Here is a 23873-nt window from a genome sequence, read left to right as displayed (position 1 = left end):
AAGGCTTGACCGAAACTTGTGTAACTACAGTGATTAATTACTATGTTTTTATTTTTATTGCTGACATAGATTAAACTGATTTCAATTCTTAGGATATTAGTCTTTAGTATTACTATATCCAATTAGTGATGAGACAGATTGAAAATAATCCTTTTTTACAAGTACCTTACTTGCTAAAATAAAAATGTCGTAAATGTCTAAACGGTTGTTTACCAGTGGGAACGGTTTTTTCTTAAACATTGCATTTAATAAGCTTCAAAATCATATTTAGAATGATTGCGAAAATGATGTTTAGAATGATTAAAAAATTAAAATTAAAAAAAAAAAAAACATTTTAATTCTCACACGGCTAATCTTCATAATTTTGCCAATGATGAAGAGAGAAAAATATGATTAAAGCAAAGGAAACTTTAAAATATATTTTGTACCTAAATTTGGTTGATAATTTTTTATATTAGTATTTATATTTAAACTCAAGCTCAATGGCATAAAATAAGAACCAATTTTGTATTGAAATAGGTATCGAAAATGTTTAAATCTATGAATCCAACACGTCTCTATGAGAAAAATAAAAGTTACATACGAAATACACGTGTAATTGCATATACCCTACGAGTAGAATTTCATATGTAATATGAAATATGTATTTATTACATAAATTTTATGATCTGTTATCAAAATAACATTAATAGGATGTTTAACAAAACATTAATACATCGATTATTTTTGGGATTTTTGCGGCGATTATCTGATCGACTAATTATACTAATAATTATACTTTTAATTAGTTTTTAAAAGTATAATTATTCTCTACTTAAACTTTAATCTGACTAATGCAGCAATCATATACCAGAAATGTGTGCTTCTAAGGTGGTGAGGGGGAACTAATTAAATTCTTCCAAGTATAGTCCGTTTTTGCAATGTACTATGGTGAGGGTTAAACAAAATTTAGGGTTGATAATATAGAGAGGCCTTCCTGTGGCTTATTTTCCTGTTGGTTAATTTATTCTTTGGCTTAAATTATTTCATTTAGATATTAAATATTCGTAACTTTTGTTATAATTGCTACTTACTAAACCGTTTCCTAGCTACTTTACATTATGTTGCTAGTTCTTTTTTAAAAAGTTTAGTCATATTTAGTATTGTTCATCTTCGAAAAATATCTCCTACAAAAAGAGGCTGAAATATCATAATTCTGCAGTAAATTAACGATTTAATATTGATCGCAATTGTGTATTCGGGATAACAACAACGTACTCGGTTTTTAGCTCATTTGGAAAGTGATTTGTGATTTCAGGATAAAAATGATCACGTCCTCGCACAGTACATTGCAATGTACTATGAGAATAGTGATATTTGGGGATGACCCGTGGAGTTCAGAGGGTGTTATTGCTTAATTAAGCGAGGATGATGACGTCACAGGCACATTGCTTATTGTTGGAGGGAAGAAACAATAGATGTCTGGTTGGGGTGAGTAGGATTTCCAAAATACCCTTCATTGGAGGGCGGCCATATGGTCTTCTTCATCCCTAGGGACAGCTACAATCATCTCTCTCGATTGCATTTTAGTCTCGTTTCATATCGTATGTTATGTTACACTTTTTGATAACAGTTGTAAAATGCACATTACGGCGTGAGCAATTTAGTAAGTATTAGTATTAATAATAATAATAATAATATTATTATTATTATTTGTATGAACAACCAAATTCTTGATAAAAAACTTAGAAATATCTTGAATTTTTTTAAAATTTTTATATAAGACTATTTAAAATTATTTTGGCCGTCGTTACTATAGAAAATATGAAAAAATAGTTATTATTAGTGTAACTTAATTATTAATTATAAGAAATATAAATAATTATAGCTTCAGTGTTTATGATCATGATCCAAAATACGTCATACTAAATTCTTTAGCCGTAATTTCTTTATCTGTCACAGTAAATGAGAACAATTCATATATATATATATATATATATATGTGTGTGTGTGTGTGTGTGTGTGTGTGTGTGTGTGTGTGTGTGTGTGTTAGTATGTGCTCGTACAATTATTAATTACTACGTTTTTATTTTTAATGTTGACATAGAGAATAAACCAATTCCAATTTTTAGAATATTAGTCTTTGGCATTACCAAGCCTAATAAGTGATGAGACAGATTGAAAAATAAATTTATTTTTATAAGTTCATTACTTGCTAAAATAAAAACGTAGTATAATCTACTTGTTCTTGTTTCTTGTGGTGAAAGGCAATTAAAAGAAACGATTACAGAAAAAGAAAATTTAACTGTAAACCAAAATCTGTAATTGTTTGCTCCCCGTAGTATGAGAATAATATTACTAGTTTAAGTGATCTAGAATATTTTTTAATGTAAGTGGTAAGGATAGATCAGTAAATCAGGAGACACATAAGATAAACAGATAGATGTTTAATAAAAATATATATACATATATATATATATATATATAATTCATAAGTTTGTCGAGAAATAAAGATCACAGCAGAAATAACCGTAATCTAAAGGATTACATAAGTTCCCTTAAAGAAGTAGAATTACAAGAATTTTCGATTCTAATATCCTTGACTTATGATGAAGTCTTGAAAAGAAAAATTTATGCAACCTGTTATAAAATCCAGACATCAGCGTTTTAATTTATTTATTACTCCTGGGAAAAACTTCAATTTTCAGCCAGAAAATTAAAATTTATAACCAATAAATAATCACCGGGATTTTTTTATCTGAAAAAAAATAATTAGCTTTTCAAGGCAGAAAGAATAACATTCCAAACGAATTAAACTAATTTTTTTTTTAAATTAAAATATATCAAGTATATCTAAGAATACAATTAATAAAACGTTAGTTTTTTATTTATTATATATATATATATATATATATATATATATATATATATATATATTCTTTTCAACTCCTCTAATCCTGATCAGAATTACAAATAATTCCAGAATTATGTAAGATTTGTATTATAATTTCACAGTCGTTATTAGAACACGATCGGACGAAAAATTATATAAATTTTTAATTCTTGGTTCAACATTAATTTTCAGGAATGCTTAATTTTATCAAAAATTATCAGGCCCACACATTCTACTTGATATAATTTTAACGAAAACCTTAACGCAAAATAATTTAAGATATTGCATAACTCTTTCATGTTACATAAAGTAAACGCGCTAGTTAATCATCAGTCGACTTAAATACATTCCAGCACGTTTTATGCCTACTTGTTTTAACGTTTACGGAATATTACCTAGTAACTTAAATAGTCTACTGACTTTTTCGGTTCTGACAAGAAATCAATAACAGAAATATTTTAAATGATTTTTATAATTAATTATTTGATGGAAAGGTTTTAGCTACATCTTGATAATTGTTTTTACTACATTTAGTATTTGATTTTGAAAAAATGTGCGCACACATATAAAAAAATTCTGCATGTAGTCTAAATTAATCGAAACTGAAATATGATTCGATCATTATAATATAACTATAAAATTAAGAATACCAAACAAAGTATCTTAAGCAGAATTGTATTGCATATTATATTAAGACCCGAGCTGCTTTAATTTACCAGTCTGCAGCTAATAGTTAAAAGGGCATTTAAACGTGTTTTCTTTTCTATGTTAAATATAGGCCTAATAATTTTTCAAATTGTTACTATTACAATCGATATACATTTTTGGATAACCTGCTCGGCAATACACTAAATACATCAGCAACACTTGTAAAAGTCATTGAGAAACGATGATATTTTTAACCTGGGAAATAAAATATTTATAGAGAGATTCTAAAACAATTGCATTTAAATTTACACCTTATAATGATTTTTCGTTAAAAATCATAATATCGTATGGTATTCAGTTTATGAGCTGCTTCCCGAAGAAAATCTTTTTACATATATTTATTTATTTACGAAAATAATGGAAATTACATTTAATATACTGATATAATTATTGAACAAATAGTATTTGTTGGTATAACTTAGACTAGGGATCGCAAAATAAAAACGTTTTCAATGATTTTTGGGCCGATTTAAAAGTAAATGAATTTTAAAGTAGGAATAGTCATTAAGATGTGTAAAACTTAAATTTATACACCGTACATACTATTTTACATTTCATATTATTCATGCACAGAATTTTACCTCTCATTAGTAATTATTGAACAGATAATTTAGAATACTTGGCCTTTAAAAGATTTTTTATATTGAAATCATTCGGATCGAAAGGTATATCATTTGATAATTAGTGATATGGTCAAAGAAAATAATGTTTCGGACTACATTCAAACGAACGAATTATCGCAAAAGTTCATCAATTCAGAAGAATATTAGAACAGCTTCAGAGCCTATCAGAGGGAAATATTATGAAAGATGCGGGAATAAAGTTCGAATGTTGGTAGAAGTGATAAGCGACGGATTCGCGCTCCTCACTTCAAATACCTGATTGTTGTGGTGCGTTAAACATCGGGAATCGAGGTGCGTGTGTGGTTGTAAGTGAAGTGACTAAAAGTAAGTGGACGATGCTTTCGGACTTAACCTAGTATGGAGCGTTTGGCTCGACAAACTGATTCTACTCTCCACAATGAACGAGGTGATGATAAAAATAAAAACAATTTACAAAAAATAAATTATAAAAATAATTTTAAAAAAGTTCCACGTTCTTCCTTTCCAAATAAGTTCATTCAATATATCACAAATTTAAACGTTCTGAAAAGAATGATTATTTTTTATAGCGAATAATATCATTCATTAAAGGAAAAAGTTATTAACGCACCACCAGTCGATATGAATAACAGTTATTGAAGTTTACGTTGACAAAATCTGTAATTTATTCATATATTAGAAATATAAAATTTTTTTTCAGATTATGGCTTTACTTCTCCATGATATTAAAAAAATTTGACATTTTTTAATTTGCGAGTTTTACTTAGTAGATTATGTTTCTCTTTAAAAATTCAAAAACCTTAAAATAATCTGTGACTTTTACATCGGTCTCTCTTAAACAAAACTGTTTGTTGGAGTTTTACAGCACGCATTTATTAAATTGTCTTCATTATTTATAAAATGGTCTTCTCCTTAATTTTGATTTTATCCATCTACTTTTTTTATCTCTTCTGCATATATATTTGAGAATTTTGTTGTATATTGTACATTATCTTTCGGACGGTAACTTTATGTATCTTACATAAGATATCAGATTTTTATTAATAAAATGAAAGGATTAAGTATAAATTAAAGTAAAAAAGCCTGTTTTCATTTGAATATCTTAGCTAAACGAAAAGAAAATAGTGTTGATTACAACTGGAAACTATTTTAAATGCAAAAAAGAAAACGTTTCTCCATGAAAGAAAAAAATGTTTATTCTTAAAAGGAAAATTCAAGCTTGAATGTTTATTACGTACTTGACATCGGGCTATCACCTAAACGATTCATCGCTAAGAAAAGAATATACGATCAGCATCCATCGTATATTGTTTTCATTGAATGAATAATCATTTTCAAATTTTAGTTTGAAACATAACCACATTAAAAATAACTATTGGATTCAGAAATTTTCATAATTTATTAAACACTAAAAACTGACAATAAATGATTAATAAAATCTTAATTTAAATCAAATTTCACTTATATTTTATCGCAGTACATTACGAGAGTTAACCGTAAGAACTTATAGTAGTAAGAAGAAAAGAGATTTTATTAACAAAAGCTATGAAAAGTAAATGTCAGCACGCGTATGATAGGGTTTATATTTTAATCGTGCATCTTTTATTGCTAAAGCTTATTTATTATTGATACGCTAGTACCATAAGTTACAAATTTAAAAGAACTACAAATGTTCTTTTTTGATTTAGGGAAATTAATTTTTTTTGACAAAACTATAATTATACTTTCTGTATGTTCAATTAAGGTTTCTTGAGATAAAATTTTTAATAAAACTGTCTTCTTATGTTTGGGACTGTTTTATTAATCTTTCCTGAATTTTTATTCTTTGTATTCGTCGAAGTAAAAAAATGAATTTATAGAAATTTTTATTTTAATTAATATTTATAAATCCAGAAGGAACGGGATATAAAACAGTATGATTTGATTCAGGGTTGTGGGTAAATTTACATGTTAATCTGAACACAGATTTTCATGATATAAACAACTCTGAAAAGTTTCATAAGCGGAAAAGCGATATTCACACAGAAATAAAGCATAAAATATTTATTTCTTTAAAGATTAAATTAAATTTGACTATTCAAAATCGTCATTTGGTTGTAAATTTTGATTATTTTTATCAGTTACTCCGCTATACTGTCACTTAATACAAGCTGAATTTAATGTTGTTTCAATATATTGTGTAGGTAAGTAGTATTGCGTAGATAACAACGTATAAAGAATCTTCCAAGGTATCAAACTCGTAAAGTTAGTCGTCGAATTATAAAATAGTAGTTAAAAGCATGACATAAAGAAATATTGTTAATACTTATATAACGGATGCGATCTGTTATTTACAAAATAACTTGAAAGAGGTAAACGAATTTCATCGTATTGTACATTTTAAGAATGGCATTTTTTTTTTTGTTATTGACGTTCGGTAAAATTATAGTCCATCGTATCATCTGTGGAACTAAAATCGAAAGTCTTTTTAGCGTATTGGCGCCATCATAATAAATCTTTGATAATTATAATAAAGTGATAATTGTTTTATGATTGCTTTGATTATTTTTCTTATCTTCTTCGAAAAACATGAAAACCTTCATTTTTTATGAAATATTTGTATTTTATTTTTCAATAAATCTTCATTAAAATTTAATCAGATATTGATAATATGTATTCAACAAGGTCTTTGAATGAAAAAGAATTTGGTGAAATAATATCAGGTAGATTTCCCTCTTAAATATAGCATAAATAACAGCTAAATTTGTTACTCAAGCATTTAGTGAACTATCTTACAGGAGTGTAAACCGGTCTCAATTAATATCGTTTTACTCATTAAATGCATAATATAATTCAATAGTCTACGGGATGTATGGTGCAGCTTTATTTACTGTGGACCTTTGATTTGTTTTAATCACAATACGAAAGTAAAATATTGTAAAGTATTTTTAAACATTTGTTAACAGAAAATTACATCAATTTCGTGAATATATCACAATTAAAATTGAAAATAGTTTTTCATTTTTTAATAAAAATAAATAACTTGTATAAGTAATGTTTTTACATTAAATTAATGTTATTTACAGGAATTTTCTTATTTAAAAATTTAAAACGAAAAACATTTGACCGTGAAACAATTTTCCAGTTATTCTTAAAAAATGTATTGTTTACAGTGCCCTTGAGTAATATAACACCGGTTTCAATATACTCGTACGTAACGAGCATTATCGGTAAATTTACGTTGATTCTTCCTACATGTGATATTGAAATCCTTCAGGTTGAAAAGGTCCCTTCCGCTACAAAAATTCTGTCAATTTCCTCTTTCTTCAGAACAGAAAGTAATTGTAAGAAAAATAGGATACCGTTGTTGAATTTAGGATATTAAAAAATTTGTTTTTATGGGAAAATTATTTTTAATCATTAAGTTACGTCCATATTAACAATTTACAATATGATTTCATTAAGAATTTATATTTTTTGGAACGCGTACTAACTGGTCGAATGGACTGTTATCTGCATGTCGTCAATGTTTAATTACCATTATCGGTGGCAATTAATTTATTGATATATATATATATATACATTTTGTATCTCGTAATTTTAATAATTAATAAAATTTATTTTATAATTCTTTCACACCAATTACGGATTAAGTTTCATTGTAATAAAATTCTTTACAATCAATTAAACTTACGTAATTTAAAATAAATCTCACTGGCGATTAAATTTATTTTAATTTCTCTGTTATTCGTATTATTTTACCTTAAAATTACGGACAAAAATCTGTGTTTAAATTGTTATTATTTAGGATTTTCTTGAAATTTTACCCTAAACTTTTTCACAATAATATAGGCGAGTGCAAAACATTAACCTGGTTTTTGAGTGGTGATTAAATGATGGATCCAGAAACTTAAGTCTAATACTGAGGAAAACGCAGTCTAATTATTCCATTTATATATTGTTGTAGGCTAACATAAGACTTTTGTTTACCTAAATAAACAATTTTAATTAAGTTACACGTTCAGTTTATAGTAAATATTACGTAACCTATATTATTATTACAATGCTTGTTTATTCGTTGCACAAAATAGGAATAAGATGAAGAGTTATGCTCAGAATGAATTAATTAATAAACAAGTCGGCAAACATATTTCCTTAATGGTATTTGATCTCTGATCGTAGATAAAAACCGTTCGAAAATTTTTAAGCTAGAAACGAAAGCTCTTTCTTTTTAATTCGTATTTTTTTATTATTTTTTTTAATATTTTGTTTTACTTGTACGTACGAGTAACTTTACTTAGGAAAAGATGAAATAATTTAATTACAAACTTTATTCGTTACTGTTATAACGGGAATGTTTTGCTGTATAATTTTGGAGTCTGTAGTTTACCCGGAAAGAGGAAACAATCGGTGGACTCCATATCATAAATAACGCATATTTTGCATAAACAAGTGAATTATTATCATGGAGTTAAATCGCTTACGTAATCCTTTTGCAGGCATGTTGTATTTATATTCATTTTTAATTTATATTTTCATTTCGTATTTGATTTAAAATATATGTTTAATAAAAAAAATTAAATTCTATTAGATGTGTTTTAATAGATGTTCAACCAAGTGAATATAAATAAGAGTAAAATATCAAAAATACTTAATCACGCTTAGATAATTAATTCATTCCAGAAAGATTCAGTTTTAACGTAATATTTTCATATTCGGATTACAATTTTATTCTATTTATTCTAAATCGATCAAATAAATGTTTTCGTCGTAATGGAAATAGTAATGGAGATACTGTTGTTTTATCGTACCACATAAATTGAATTTAATCGCTTAGACCTATTACTTGAGCGGGTTTGATTTGAGATGCGAATAAATCAGTTTTATTTTATCCATTTTCCAAATAGATCTGAAATTGTTTAGTACGCGTGAATTTTTTTGTACAAATTTAATCTTGATTAATTATAAGAATACAAATAGTGAAGTACTTTCAATTTTGAATCTAGATTAATTTGTTTTTTTGTTATTTAATTTCACGTCTAAAGAAAATCTTCTTCATCGTTTGCCGTTATAATTTCCGCTTAAGTAAACTGTTGTAACGCTGGATTTGAGACTTATGACTCAAAGGAAAATGATTTCGCTAGAAAAGAGTATAACCGGGAACGATAGGTGGTAGGGAGATGGTGTCTCCGTCTCGGTATGGGCAGCAGGGGGCAAAAGCTGAAGCCGAAGCTGAGTTGGGTAATGTCGAGTGAAGAAGGGGTGCTAGCGCAGGCAGGCGCCAGTCCTTTCGGATGACTACACATAGACACATCTGGTCCATTTTCCTTCAAACACACCCTCACAACTCACATCCCCTTATAATATCGATCGGCTACTATTTTCCTATTCTAGCTTACAAACATGACTAATTGGCTGAGGTTTTTGTTCGCTGGAGTTAAAAAAAAGATGTATCGGTACGACGGAAAAAAATTTTTGGTTCAAAGACCTTTTCGTTTAGAAAGGAAATAACTTTTAATAATACATCGTACAAAATAAAATCGTTCAAGAGAAAATATGAACAAGCACTGGTTTTTATTTATTACTTTTAATAGTTTTTCTAAGTTATTGAATCTGAATCCACGAAAAACCTTTAATTAAATCATCCCACTTTTTAAATAATGTATCGAAACACCTTTAAAAATAAAAATGTAATGTTATTCACGAAGACTAAATAACTTTTCAAAAGTCGAATCGTACAGTAAAAGCATGAGAATAAAATTTTAAGTTCTCTATTAAAATTGAGCTTTTACTACTTTTGTGAGAGTGGGTAACGCTATAGAATTAATATGATCATCAAAGGTAAATAATTAATTGAAAAGGCAATGCTTATAAAGTAAATTAAGAACCTTACCGACCGTCAAGTTCCTTCAAACTGTGTTTAACGACTGGAGGTTTTTTTTTAAATTAAAACCGAACCGCACTCATTAATGAACACGATAAAAAGTAAACGAACGCTTCTTTATATCGTTGGATGTTCAGTTTGGTAGTATTATAAGGGACAGCGTGAAGGTCTGTTTAATCAGGTTCGTTCGTTTATTATAAATCGGCGTTAAAACGTCACACAATATACTTCCGATATTAACAAAGTAAAACCTCCCTTATCCACCCACTCATAATGAATTAAATAAATATTTTTTGCGCAAGGGTTGTATTCGGCAGTCTAAATTAAAATAATAAAAACAGGCTAATAAAAACAAGCTAGATCAGTGTAAGCAAGTTCTAGGCTACATAAAACGAACTAAAAAGTTAAACGTTAACGTATGCAATATTAAGCTCTAATTAATCAGTTTATTTTATTACTTAAAGAAACACTAATTTCAGCACATGGAACTTTTAAACTGTTAGATAAAATTAGTCTAACTTTCGAAAATTCAGTACGTAGATTATTAACTGAATTAAAATTAAGATTTTAGTGAAACCGTATTAATGGTACACTGAAAATATAACTATGAAACTAGTCAGTAAATTTTTATTATACGAACGTTTATAAAAAATTAGATTATGTATTTAGAAAATAAAGCTATCATTTAAATTTTAAAATGTTAAAGTTTGTAAAAAATAACACATAATACTGAAATAATTTAGCCATAAAAATACCGTCAGTAATTTAGTTTATGACCTATATTACATAAAATCATTGTCATTTAAAATAGTTCGTCGATCGTGTTTGCTTAGAGTATTATAATTTTTAAATTTTTTTGTAAATTTGGTACCATTATTAATTCGCTTATCATATTTAAACCGTAAATATAATTTTTAAATGTTTAAAATTTTTTTTTTAAATTCTTCTGACGGTTGTAGCGAAAATTGATAATTACTTAAAGTGGGATTATCCTATTTAATCTAGACTTTTTCCTCTCTTTGTTCACTATCTTCGTCAATAGCTGTTTCTGTTACTAAACTGATCAGAACAATTCATCCAACCGCCTGAAGAACAACTATTTCTTTTATCACTAAAGCTTGCTGTTCTGTAGTTTCTCTTATGTTGGATATTAAATCTTTGAAACCGGCTTATGGAATTTACTTTTAAAATTTCTCACGATGCCTTTATCAAGCAGGTAGGATTTAGCAGTAACATAGCTGGGCAACGATTTTAGATGTTCATCAGCTAACCGCGGATGAGAAGCAGAAAATATCGATGAAGAGCAGTAATTAACATTTTTTACGTTGCATTAATCGGCCAAGTTTTTCACGTCTCATAGTACATTAGTTTTTCTTCGTTCATAAATTTTTATTACTCGTCCATTCAGCTGAAAGCTTATTAATATCCAATCCGTTAAAACATAGAGGTCTACTGATTACTAAAGGCATCGGTTATTCTCCAGTCATACTGGCAAACAATAAAATTGTTATTGGTTCTTTGCGACTTTTTCCCCAACATACCTTTTTAAATACATTTTTTTCCGGTAAAGCTCGATACAAAAGATTTGTTTCATTGCATGGAAATTGCTTATATTTGAGTAGACGACAACAATCTTTCCAAGCGATTAACCCATTCATTTACAAGTTTTTGGTCGTTGCATTTGATTTCTCCTGATATCGGTTTTAAAAAAATAAAATATCTGTTTCGAAATTTTCTTATCGAATGTTAGAAGCTTTGAAGTGAAATTCCTAATTCCTTAAAAAAGTCTACAGCAGTCACGTAAATTTCATGTCTTCTAATGTTCTGTACAGTTTGTTATTGTAACATTTCAATAAGTAATCGCTTTTTAATATTCTCTGTTTAGAAATAGATTATTATTGCAATTAGCTTGATTTTTTTTTTTTTTTGTAAAATTTAAATTGCGAAATTTTTGCACGGGTCCGCTTGTAAAATGTACGCATTTATTAGTTATTTAATAAACTTGGTAATCAAATTTTTCTGTTTTACGTAGTTTATCATAAAAACTACGAGAGACACAGTTATGGACCTGTTTTATTAGATTTTCAAATAAAAAAACACAAGAAACCATCAAGTTTATTCCTTATATAACGGTTTAAAAATTTCAGTATGACCTCATTTCATTGGGAGGAACTGAAACCCGGGCGAAATTTTTCGCTAGATTGTAAACCTTTGTCGGATGTAGGTTTGTATAAACTTCTTCTTTACGCGGCTTTCTTCGGCTGCCGCCACTTTTCCGCTCCCAGCCAACATCAAAGTCTTTCCCAGCAATTCTCCACATTCCAACCTCCTGCCACCATCGCCTCGATTATGCCGTCCATCCACGAACGTCTTGGCCATCCTCTTTTTCTTCTGCCATGTAGTATCCATTCCAAAACTTTCTTAGAAAGATTCTTCGCCACCATTTTACTGACATGCTCAAACCTGAGCATGTCTGCGAACATGATCTAAAATATCGTTTCCATTTTTTCTCGTATAGTTCCTCACTATATCCATTAAAGTCCTTTGAAAACTACGCCTCATAAAATCTCTATCTCTATCTCTTTTCTTCGCATTCCCAACCTCTAAACCATACAATATTACACTCTGCATTCAGTCACACTTACACATATTTATATACGAACACAACGTTTTTTCTTATTTCAAGCTCTTTATCCTTATCGTGGTCGCAAACATCTCATTCGATCGTTCCATAAGACTGAATGTAGTGCTTTAATCAGGTTCCTACCCTTATTAACTCTTTTCCGAACTTCATCTGTACTGTTCGCAAACTTATTAAACCGTACCCTCAAATACTTTGCTTTTTCCACACCAGAAATTCTCTCTCAATCCACCAAGAAGTTATTCTGCCTTTCTGTTCCAATAAGTAAATACTCACACTTACGCATATTTATTGCATTAACGTTTTTTCTTATCTCTAGCTAGAATCAGTTCCCAAATTATTTTCCTTTCCTCGTAAATCACTCTGCATAACACAAATACATATTTGTGTTTATATATACATATATATATATATATATATATATATATATATATATATATATATATGCAACAATCCAGATGCAACAATCCTGCATGCATTTTAAACATTTTTTTCGCGGGTGGCCATGGCTCAGACTTAAGGTACATATCGTTTCAAAATATTTTAAAGAACGTTTCTGGCATATTTTTGAAAATGTAGCCTAATGCAAAATATATAAGTGGGGCGGCTTTCCCTCTTATAAATAAACGGTTTTAAAATCTTATCGCTGAAATATTGTTTTAGTAAAGAGTTAACTAGTACAAAATTTAAATTGCATAAAATTTTTAATAATCTATGTAAACTATCTTTTAGCAGTTCCAAATTCTTTTTTGTTATTCTCATTCAGCATAGGACAGAAGAATACATGGAAAAATTCTAGATACCGTTACGGTTACATCAGCAGAACTATGGAAAAATAAAATAAAATATTCCTTAAAAAAGAAGAAAAAGTAAGTTGCTAATAAGCATACAAAAATCCATTCTTACATCCTCCTACGAAAGAGTGATTTGTCTTCCTGCCCTACTTGTAGTTTGTTGCATATTAATGGCACATTCAATTTCTATGAAACGTTCTGTATGAGGTTACTATGGCCTTAATTTAGTTTTCGGCTAAATTTCATTAGAATGATTTGACAAAAACTCTTTGAGAGGCGATATTTCAAAAACCTGGGTGACGCTGGTTACACGACTAGTTGAATAGTTATAATCGTATTAGAATTTATTATTTATTTTAAGTATGCCTAATTTTTTCAACAAAACTCCACCATTTTTGTGAGATATAATGTTACTTCCTTACAACGCTATTTAATGTTATGGCATCTTCAACAGCCATACAAAATAATAGTAATATTAAACGTCTAGCAGACTTACTACCTTAATAGTTCCGCCGGTTACGACACATATTGGCGTAGATAAGGTCCAATTTTTCTAAGGTCCAATTTTTCTACAACTATTTCGATCTTAATAATGCTAAGCATTTAGCAATTATAAAATAAAAAATGAACAGGATGTAATGCATCCTTTATTATTGTGTAAGATTGCTCTAGTTCATAATTGTCTTCAAGCCCAATCACACTTCGGTGGTTTTTTCCCTGTCCTAGCTCGACCAGTTGTGAAATAGTGTTATTAAGTGAACGCTAATCATTTAACTAATTTTAATAGGGTGTAGTGAGAAAATAAATCCCGCATCTAAACTTATTTAGTACATAATTTTTTAAGTCTTTAATCCTACCACTATCTATTAAAAAAAAAACATATATATATATATATTTTTATTTATTTATTTATAATACAGAATATATCCTCTTTTCCTTCATTAGATGTTATGCTTCATTTACAAACCTCTAAGAAAACGTATGAATTTTACAAGGGCATAAAATATTTTTCTTTTATCTCGATCTTGCTTTGTAAGCTGATTTTCCTATGTTACCGCTCATATGATGATAATTAAAATTATGTTCGTACATTAAAACGCATCAATGAGTGTCTTCCTAATTTATTTAATAAACAGCGAAAACTAACCGGTTTGCATTATCGTTATTAGCATGACAAATCTAAGACCATGTTGCGGCGAAACGTGCTTGTAAGATTTCCATTTCTCTTATTTACAATAAAAATATACTCAGTAATTATGTAATGTTATGTATATAACTTTCTTTTTCTCAGGATTAAATGATGTTAAGATTGAGTCTAGTCACAGTATTGGCCAACTTGAAGCCGACCAGTCCTGGGAAAGTAATCTTTTATCCCTATGAATCGAAGAACTCTGGAAATTCATGTGAAATAATCTGAGAAAAAAATAACTCAAATCATTGTCTCCAGAGATCGTAGGACAGTTATAGCTAAATAATGGCTGATCAGTGGCAACGCTAGTTTTGTTTTTGACCTATACCTAAACTCAAATTAGCTGTATTTATAATCATTGGTAAAAGCTGTCCGATCTTGTAATACAATACTCAAGTGAAAAGATTTTCATACCCCAAGTAGTACCGTATTTTCAAACTGTATTTGAATAAAGTTAAGATCCCAGTAATGATGCCTCATATTTATGTAGGTTTTGAAATATATTTTTAATAAATTATCGTTGTATAATTTAATACTAATAAATAATAACAAGTAAACAATTAAAGTCGTCATTTAATAAAATGATAATGTTTTTCATTATTTGATAGTGAAAGTATTAATGAAGTTTTTTTTTAGCTTTTTATTCTTTTTTTCTGTGGTTAAATCAAGTCCTCCGTTAATCACTTTGAACGGTAAAAAAATAAAACTGTCAGCTACTCTTACTGTAAAACCGTAATATCAAAAAATATATATACTACATAAATATTTTGTTTTTAAAGCGTTTGTTTATTATCTTTTACATAAACTTAATAGCTGAAAATTCATTCCAAAACTTAGTGCTTAATGCTACTTTAATGTCTCTTAAAAATTCCTTAGTGTTTGCTTTGTAATTAAATGCGCCATTTAAGAAAATATTTAATTAAATTTTTCGTTTCATTCTGAGAACTAATTTCTTAATAAAGATTGTTTTTTTTTTTAAATTTTAATCGAAAAAAATTTACAAGAAAAATCATATAAATAAATATATATATATATAATTACCTATTTTAAATTAATTATTTTTCATACGCGTAAAAAAGTAATCTAAAACTGTATCAATATATTTTATCTCACTATTTTAAATCACGCTTATTTTATGTATCGATGTGATTATTTTAAACCAATGTTTTATAGGCAGTCCTATATAAAAACCTGAATATGATATACATAGATGAATGATGTCATGCATATAGCAAGAGAACACGCTGCTTCAAATTAATTTCGTAAATACTTCTGTAGATAATGTTTTTGACCTTACTTGTTATTTTAATGAAATTGATAGAAATGTTTAAAGAAAACTTCTTAAAAGGATTAGGTAAATAATTTTTATTAGTCGTTACAAATATTTAATTTGTGTTGTACCAAATATACTATACAAGTTGGCGTTTAAGAAATTTGGGAAACTTACTTCCGTTTATTGTAGAAAAACATTAAAAAAGTTGTCACGGTACAAAGAGTAGTCAAGTCTAACGAGGAGCTCTTCCGTGTTTGGCGGAGTTCAGTTTATACCAATCAAGGGAAACTACGTTCAAATAACCTTGAAATTGGAATCGGTTAATACAATAATATTCTCTCAAGGCGTTTGTTGTTCGGGCTTATTTTCAAATACTATATAACGTTTTAAGCATTTTAAAACTTAATCTAATAACTTTTAGTCGCATGTGGAGTAACAATTCGAGAAAAAAATTACCTAATGATTGAATTTAGTAAAAACATACATGTATTGTTTAAAAAATAACTGATAAAGAATTTATAAATAATAAGTTGAATTTTTTCAAATTTCTATATAAAGCGATAATTAAGAGGAAAATTAATGCCAAATCGTAAAATTCAATGGCGAATAATTCGATAGGTTTCAAAAAAACAAAGAATAAAAACCAAACAAAGAATATTATTACAATTTTCAATTTTTTTTTCGTTTATTTGTCGTTAGGTAATAGACATTGTGACAGTTGTAATACTTGAAATTTCTAGTATTTGAAATAAACCATATCTTATAATAAATTCGAAAATACATTAAAAAAGTTAAACATTTTCTAAATGGGAGTTTATAAAAATCAGACTGAATAGCGTAGCGAATTTTTCGTATATTTAAAATGACTTTGTACTTCCTTTACTGACTGGAATATATTTGTAAATAATCTATCGTTTTCCAGATATATGTACATAAATATTTCACTGTTTTTTAGTGGCTCTAACATTGCTGAAGAAGCCGAGGTACTAGCAATAATATCGATCAGTTTATTTTACGAGTTATTATGTTCATTATATAGCCAGTCACTCCTGAATTCTTTTCTTTCTTTTTCCTATTTAGCCTCGGGGAATTACCGTTCAGGTATTACTTCAGACTAAACTCTGAAGTATTACGTTTCAGGTATTACTTCAGAGTACGTCAGGTATGGGTGTAAATGAAGTATAGTCGTGTCCAGTCTCAGATCGACCGTTCCTGAGATATGTGTTTAATTGAAACCCAACCACCAAAGAACACCGGTATCCACGATATAGTATTCAAATCCGTATAAAAAAAACTGCCTTTACTAGGACTTGAACGCTGAAACTCTTCCAAATTAAACAAGACGCGTTCACCACTAGACCATCCCGGTAGGATAGACAGTCCTGTACTAAACGAGGTAAGGGTCATTTATATTTACGAGGTAAGGGTAACACTTGTATTTTGGTTCTTGGCACGCTAATATGAAACGTTATATTCGGAACAAGTCAGCGAAAACTGTTTCACTCCTCACTTTCCCGGACATGGGCTTTTTCTTCCTAAGATAGCTCTGATATCTTGAGAGGATTGGTGACATCCGATATTTAACTTGGAAATCACTGGAGATATCCGGTGCGTCAATTCAAGTCACTTACAACGGTCGGGTTATGATACCTGACACGCGTACAATTTGTACTACGATAACTGTAATTCACAAAATTATTCAAAGTCAAACCGGATTTATTTAATCGATTTTCGATAGATGTTTGAAATTTTTTTGGCAAATTCGGGAAAAAAATTTTGGACTCGCTCGTAAGATTTCTACAAATATATAAGTATACCGTCCTTTTCATTAATTTATTATACTGTTATTTTTATTTCCTCTAGGTTAGTATCACACACATGTATAACGATTTGATATTACAATCAAAGAAAAAAAATGTTATGTATAATAATTATTGATTCCAGCGTCATTATTATTTTAGAACTTTTGAGGAAGTTGTGTTAAAATTCCGTTACGTTGTTTATATAATGAGAGCGCACTAATTAACTAACAGACAACTTTCTTTACCAAGCAATTTCAAATGTAATTCTGTAATAGCGACTTTTCAAACGATTTTTTACTTTAGGTAGCCTTATTTCTTAATAAAACTGATTCATTTTTTCTTGAGAATTAATACATTTTCTTTATTTAACACATTCAATTTTATTTTAAACAAATTAATTTTTTTTATAAAATGATGTTTATTATGCAGTCAATTCCCATGGTATTATAATAATAATAGACTTGTATAATAATAGAGTAGAGCCTTACGCGTAGATCTGATTTTATCAATATCACATTTCAGTTGACTAGGAACAATAATGTACAGTAGCGTATTTAGTTTAATAAAGAAAGCCGAACAAAATCACATCGCTTATTGCTTTCATCAGTATTCTTGGCATGGCCTGCTTGTCACTCTTGTGAGTATATTTATGCCGCTGTTTAATTGTCCCGTGTATCGCTTCTAGTTAACTTACACTCTTTTTAATAAGATACAATAAAAAAGGAAATATTTTTCTCAATTATATTTACTTTTTATTAAAAAATTATTATAATTTTTTGAAAATATAATTTTATGTATATATATTTTTTTAAGTTATTATTTGATAAATGAATTTATCAAAAAATTCGTTTACGTTTGACACTAATTAATGATCGAATTTGTTTAATATTATCTTAATATTAAATCATTTCAATCGATTACATAACATCCTAAAGTTTGGAACTTTTGTGTCAGTTTTTATTATATTTATAAAAATGTTGATAACAAATTTATTATAGAATTAAACAGTCAGTCTATTATATAAAATTCACTTTTTATTTTTAATTTAGTATCCACACATTTCAGTAAAAAAAAATAAATCGTAATCATAAACAACGGGACAACGCGCGAACGTGTGTTTACTTTAAAATAAATCAATTTTTTATAAATTATAAATTACTTTCATTATCAGAACATGTTCGCGAAGCTCAATGACCTTGGGTACGCGCTTATACTAGTACATTATGTAATAACACGTCCCGATGTTGGATAAAATATTTTGCTAGTCAGCGGGAAAACTTTTAAATTCAATATTTTTTCCGTGTGATAATATTTTTGCATGCATTTCTCGCTATACTTCTTTTTTTATACATGTAACCTTTTAACTATTTGAACGCAGAATAACTCCACTTCAAGAAGATAAACGGTTTCTTTTTTCGGAACACCGTTTATCCCATTAAGGATTTTATGTGTTGTGTGATAAATTAGAAATTTTCATTCCGATATAGAATATTTATTGCTCCTACTAATGGTATTGATATATTTGTAGCTTTATAAATATTTATTACATGGCAAACCGTGAAATATGACGGACTATTTGTATTCAGCAATGGACATCGTCGATGCACAGTTCGTGGTTAACTGTATGATTAAGATAACTCTACTATAAAATAAACATTTCTACTTACAACTTAATTTTTATCATAAAAAAATTAAGTTCAATTGCTGTGTTACTTACTTACTGTATCTTTATTTAATTTACATAGAATATTTGGAACAAAATTTACAATTATAACTACTTAATTTTTCCATTAATTTATTATCGATTAAATGTAATAAACGATTGTTTTAAATAGCACAATTTTTTTTTGTGCAGATAGATAATTATACAATATTTTAATTTTTGTAATATCTAATATTATTAATTGTTGTAATACATAAGTTATTTTATCTGCTGCATATATAAAATTCTTAATTTTATAGGATATACATTTTTTACAAAGTAAATTTATATGTAATTGATATTGCCGTGTGTAGGTTGTTTGAAGTTTAGCAAATATGAAGAGAATTAGATTTGTTGGGAGGGAGTAGAGGTTACAGGAAAGACGAAGAGTGGACGGCCGCCGACTACCAATGCTCAATGTTCTCCTCTTCGTTCGTTCGGCCAGATGGCCGGGACATCAGACCGGTAGGAATGTGCCAGGCGCCACAGTCAGGACACATCTGGCGCCCCCTTCCACACCCCTCCGCCCGACAGACACTCACGCCAAGTGATTTACACCACCGCTGCCATCACCCCACTCCTCTTAGCACAAGCAGAGACCAGGTCGGTTCCAAGATGAAAGGATGAAAGCGATAGTCCGCTAGTTGAACGCTTATTGCTACTGCACCTGCTTGCCTGCCAGCATTTACTTCCTTCACCGATATAATATGATTGACGCATCGCATTTGCACCGAACTAAAACCACAATATTGACAAATTGTAAACGTAATTCATACAATTAAACTTAATTACAGTATCAATAAACTCATAATTAAATATTTTTCAGAAAATAAAAACACTTCTTGAATAAGAGTAATATTAGTTATATTTTGCACTTTATAATGCATTTCTTATTTTTTTACAAAAATTATAATTTTTTTCGGTAAAGAAATAAAATAATGTTCTAGCTTGTTTCATATTTCTTCAGAATTCTTATAACCGAATGTTAAGCATTGCAGTTTAAGAAATGTAGGTAAGAAATTTTTTTATCAAATTCTGTTTACTCAAACGATCTGAATGTGATTTCATTAAATTGTGGTGAAAATAGTTTTCGATCAATTTGTTAATCACTTAAGCCATGTTTATTAAAAAAAAATTGTAATCATAAAGAATAATAGAAAAACTTTTAATTTATGTTTTCAATATTTTAAATTGAGAATTATATTACTGTGTTTAAACACTAAAAGTTAATAACTGATTTTTATTATGAAAAAAAGAAATCCTTAGATTTTAAAGATCCCAACTCTCTTCTTAGTTAAACGTTTTCGGTTAGTATTTTCTATTTAAAAGAAAGAAGGGTGACGTGCTAGTGCATTGTACAAATTGTTTTAAGATTAAAATATTAGCATCGAATTCTGTATTTTAAGTTATAATTTCAAGCTTTACGTTCGAACCTTCCCATTCTGCTTGCGAAGTGAATGGATTAGTAGTTTTATACTCGTCTTATCAAAAGTCAGTTCATATAAACTTTAGTAGAGCCGAAAAAACTGAATCTGATTAGTGGAGTTTGTTTACTCCATTTTAAGCAGCAGCATGTCCCTGATAGGAGCCATAATAATCTGTCACCTCTGAAATAATCATTGTTACGAATAAAAAGTATAATTATTTCTCACTTACTTGGACAAATTAGCGGTGAAGTGGTTTCCCTTCGCTTTCTTTACCGAATCCGGTATACTGTAGTACACCTGTACGCCAAGCCCACCGAAATGCAGGGAAATTGAACCTTGATAGTAACGCCTTCATATTTCTCATCACAAACTCTAAACATCTCTGTACATAAATAAAAAGGTAAAGGGTGTAAAATAGATATAATTTTTGCAGGAAACTACTCTGCCGGTCTTTTGTGACTTAGGTGCTTTACACGCTCTTATTCATAAGAAAGAATGGTAAATATAGTATGAATAAAAATTTAATGTCGGTTTTTTGCGAAACACGCAATGTATACACTCTCTTCTAATCAGTAAAGAACAGCGTACTCATCTCGGTCAAATGATATCAGGGCCCATCATTAACATAAAAACTTAACTTTTTAATATTGTGAAAAACTACTTGAACAGTTAATTTTTCTTTTTTTTTGTTAATTTCTAATTTATTTTACTTTTGCATCATAATATTGAAACACAATTAATGGTGATAATATTTTTTATACAATAACCTGTTATATAATTTTTGTGAAAGTTAAATGTCAGTATTTGAACTTCATAATCTGTTTTGATTTTCTGAAAAACTAGATGGCCAGTAAAAAAATTATTATAGTCATAAGTAATATGATAAATCACCGCGGTTGAACGATGTCACTTGAAATTTTCTAATTAAAGAGAGTACTTCTAGCGATTGTACTCGTATTTCATTTCATTTTATCTACATTGCATCGTGTACCGCAAGTGATTTGTATTACCCGTTACTTTCTTTGTAAATACTGATATATTGGATTGAAACGAGGGCCTTTGAAACCGATACGGTCCAAAACCGAGAAATTAGCTCAAAGAAATATATTTTATGAACGTTTTATAAATGCACGACTTTTGTACTGTTTAATAAACGGTAAACAATTTACAAATAAATAAATAAAAGTGAATTCTTTACTGTATAAAACTATAAATTCGGACTGAATGCATTTTTTTATAACATTTTATACATTTAATAATTTTAAAATTGTAACTTATATCATTTACCGAGTAATTTTTTTAAAATAAAGGTATGATGATTACTAGTCATACTACTATTACTAGTACTTTTCTGATGCATAAATAAACGAAGAAAAGTTAAGTTCTGTTTAATAATAGACTATCACCAGTTACAATGCAAGTTAAGTGTAAGTATGTGTGTGTGTGTGTGTGTGTGTGTGTGTGTGTGTGTGTGTGTGTGTGTGTGTGTGTGTATGTGTGTGTGCGCTCGCGCGTGTATATATATATATATATATATTTTATAAAAAAACATTATATTAGGTTATAAATTTAAATAATCAAAATAAATTTATAATTATTTTATTTTTAAAAATTATTATACAGTAAATGTCCCACAAAGTACTCAAATCTTTCTTCCGAAGATCTTTAGGAGATAATTATCGGTTATCTCCGACGGATAACCAATGGAATATGCAGTAGTACTAGTTTTAAATTGCGTCCTTTTTACAAATATTTGAAAATTTGTTAACTGTAATAGAATAATTTATTTGGTCTACGCTGTTTATATAACAGCGTAAATATTAAAACATATATATTTTAATATATATATATATATATATATATATATATATATATATATATATTAGGTACAAAGTTATAATAGCACGTGAATTAAGCCCAATTAAAAATTAAAGCTAAATATTCATAAAATCAAAATGTAACATATATATCAGAATAAAAAAGATAACGGTATTTTAATTGTAATTAATATCCACAGACTTCATAAACTTATTTTTAAGAACGTAGTGATGTATTAGCTTAAGACAATAATATTTTATTACAAAAATATGTTGAATTCGAACTATGCTTTTTTAATAACGTTATTACAACACCTACAATAACTAAAATTTACTCATACGCTTTTACGTTATTAATTTGTTCTTTTACAACTAACAATGTAAAAGAAAATAGCAGACCGATAAAATTTTCAATGTAAACTAAATGTAAACGATTAAGTAATATAATTCGTTGAACAGCACGTCAGAACGTGAGCTCACTTTAACATAATTAAATATTATAAGGCTTACTTTCGAAATTAGGGAACTTCTTCGTCTTCTTCTTCTTCTAAAGGCCATTTAGCGTTTATTATCGGCTGTTTAATGAATGGAGTGTTCGGTAGCATAATTATTAATCAACGCCGTCTTAAAAGTTTTAGAAAATCTCTTAACTCTGTTGTCTCGTACAATAATATTTTCAACCTATGTTCGTTCGTTCGTTTATTATGTTTATGTATTTGTAATTTTCATATCTTCCAAGAGTATTGAATATGAATACATATTCTAAATACAAAAATAATATTAATCGAACGAAACAGCGTAGACCAAATAAATTATTCTATTACAGTTAACAAATTTTCAAATATTTGTAAAAAGGACGCAATTTAAAACTAGTACTACTGCATATTCCATTGGTTATCTCCGTCGGAGATAACCGATAATTATCTCCTAAAGATCTTCGGAAGAAAGATTTGAGTACTTTGTGGGTCATTTACTGTATAATAATTTTTAAAAATAAAATAATTATAAATTTATTTTGATTATTTAAATTTATAACCTAATATAATGTTTTTTTATATTACTGTTTTTTGCTTTATTATTATTATCATTATTTTACTAATATTTTATTAGTAAGTAAAAGTTCATTACTTTTAAACTATTCGAATACTAAATAATTTGATTTCCTAGCTTTTACTGCTACAGG

General features: G+C 28.3%; 1 protein-coding gene across 2 annotated transcripts in view; it reads left to right on the top strand.

Moving 5' to 3' along the window:
- Positions 1 to 4463: 4463 nt before the first annotated feature.
- The window catches only part of net (atonal bHLH transcription factor 8-like protein net), a 45884-nt gene continuing 26474 nt past the window's right edge, over positions 4464 to 23873 (top strand). Inside the window, exon 1 of one of the 2 annotated variants that reach the window (XM_075369439.1) lies at positions 4464 to 4609. In XM_075369439.1, coding sequence (XP_075225554.1) covers positions 4561 to 4609 — 49 coding nt within the window. In that variant the 5' untranslated portion in view covers positions 4464 to 4560. The remainder of the gene's footprint in view (positions 4610 to 23873) is intronic. The other variant, XM_075369445.1, reaches the window with a different exon arrangement.

The sequence above is a fragment of the Lycorma delicatula genome, chromosome 1, assembly GCF_047948215.1.
Source record: "Lycorma delicatula isolate Av1 chromosome 1, ASM4794821v1, whole genome shotgun sequence".
In the NCBI taxonomy this organism is placed as follows: Eukaryota; Metazoa; Arthropoda; class Insecta; order Hemiptera; family Fulgoridae; genus Lycorma; species Lycorma delicatula.
The sequence above is the reverse complement of the archived record's forward strand: the minus strand, read 5'-3'. Positions and strand labels throughout refer to the sequence as shown.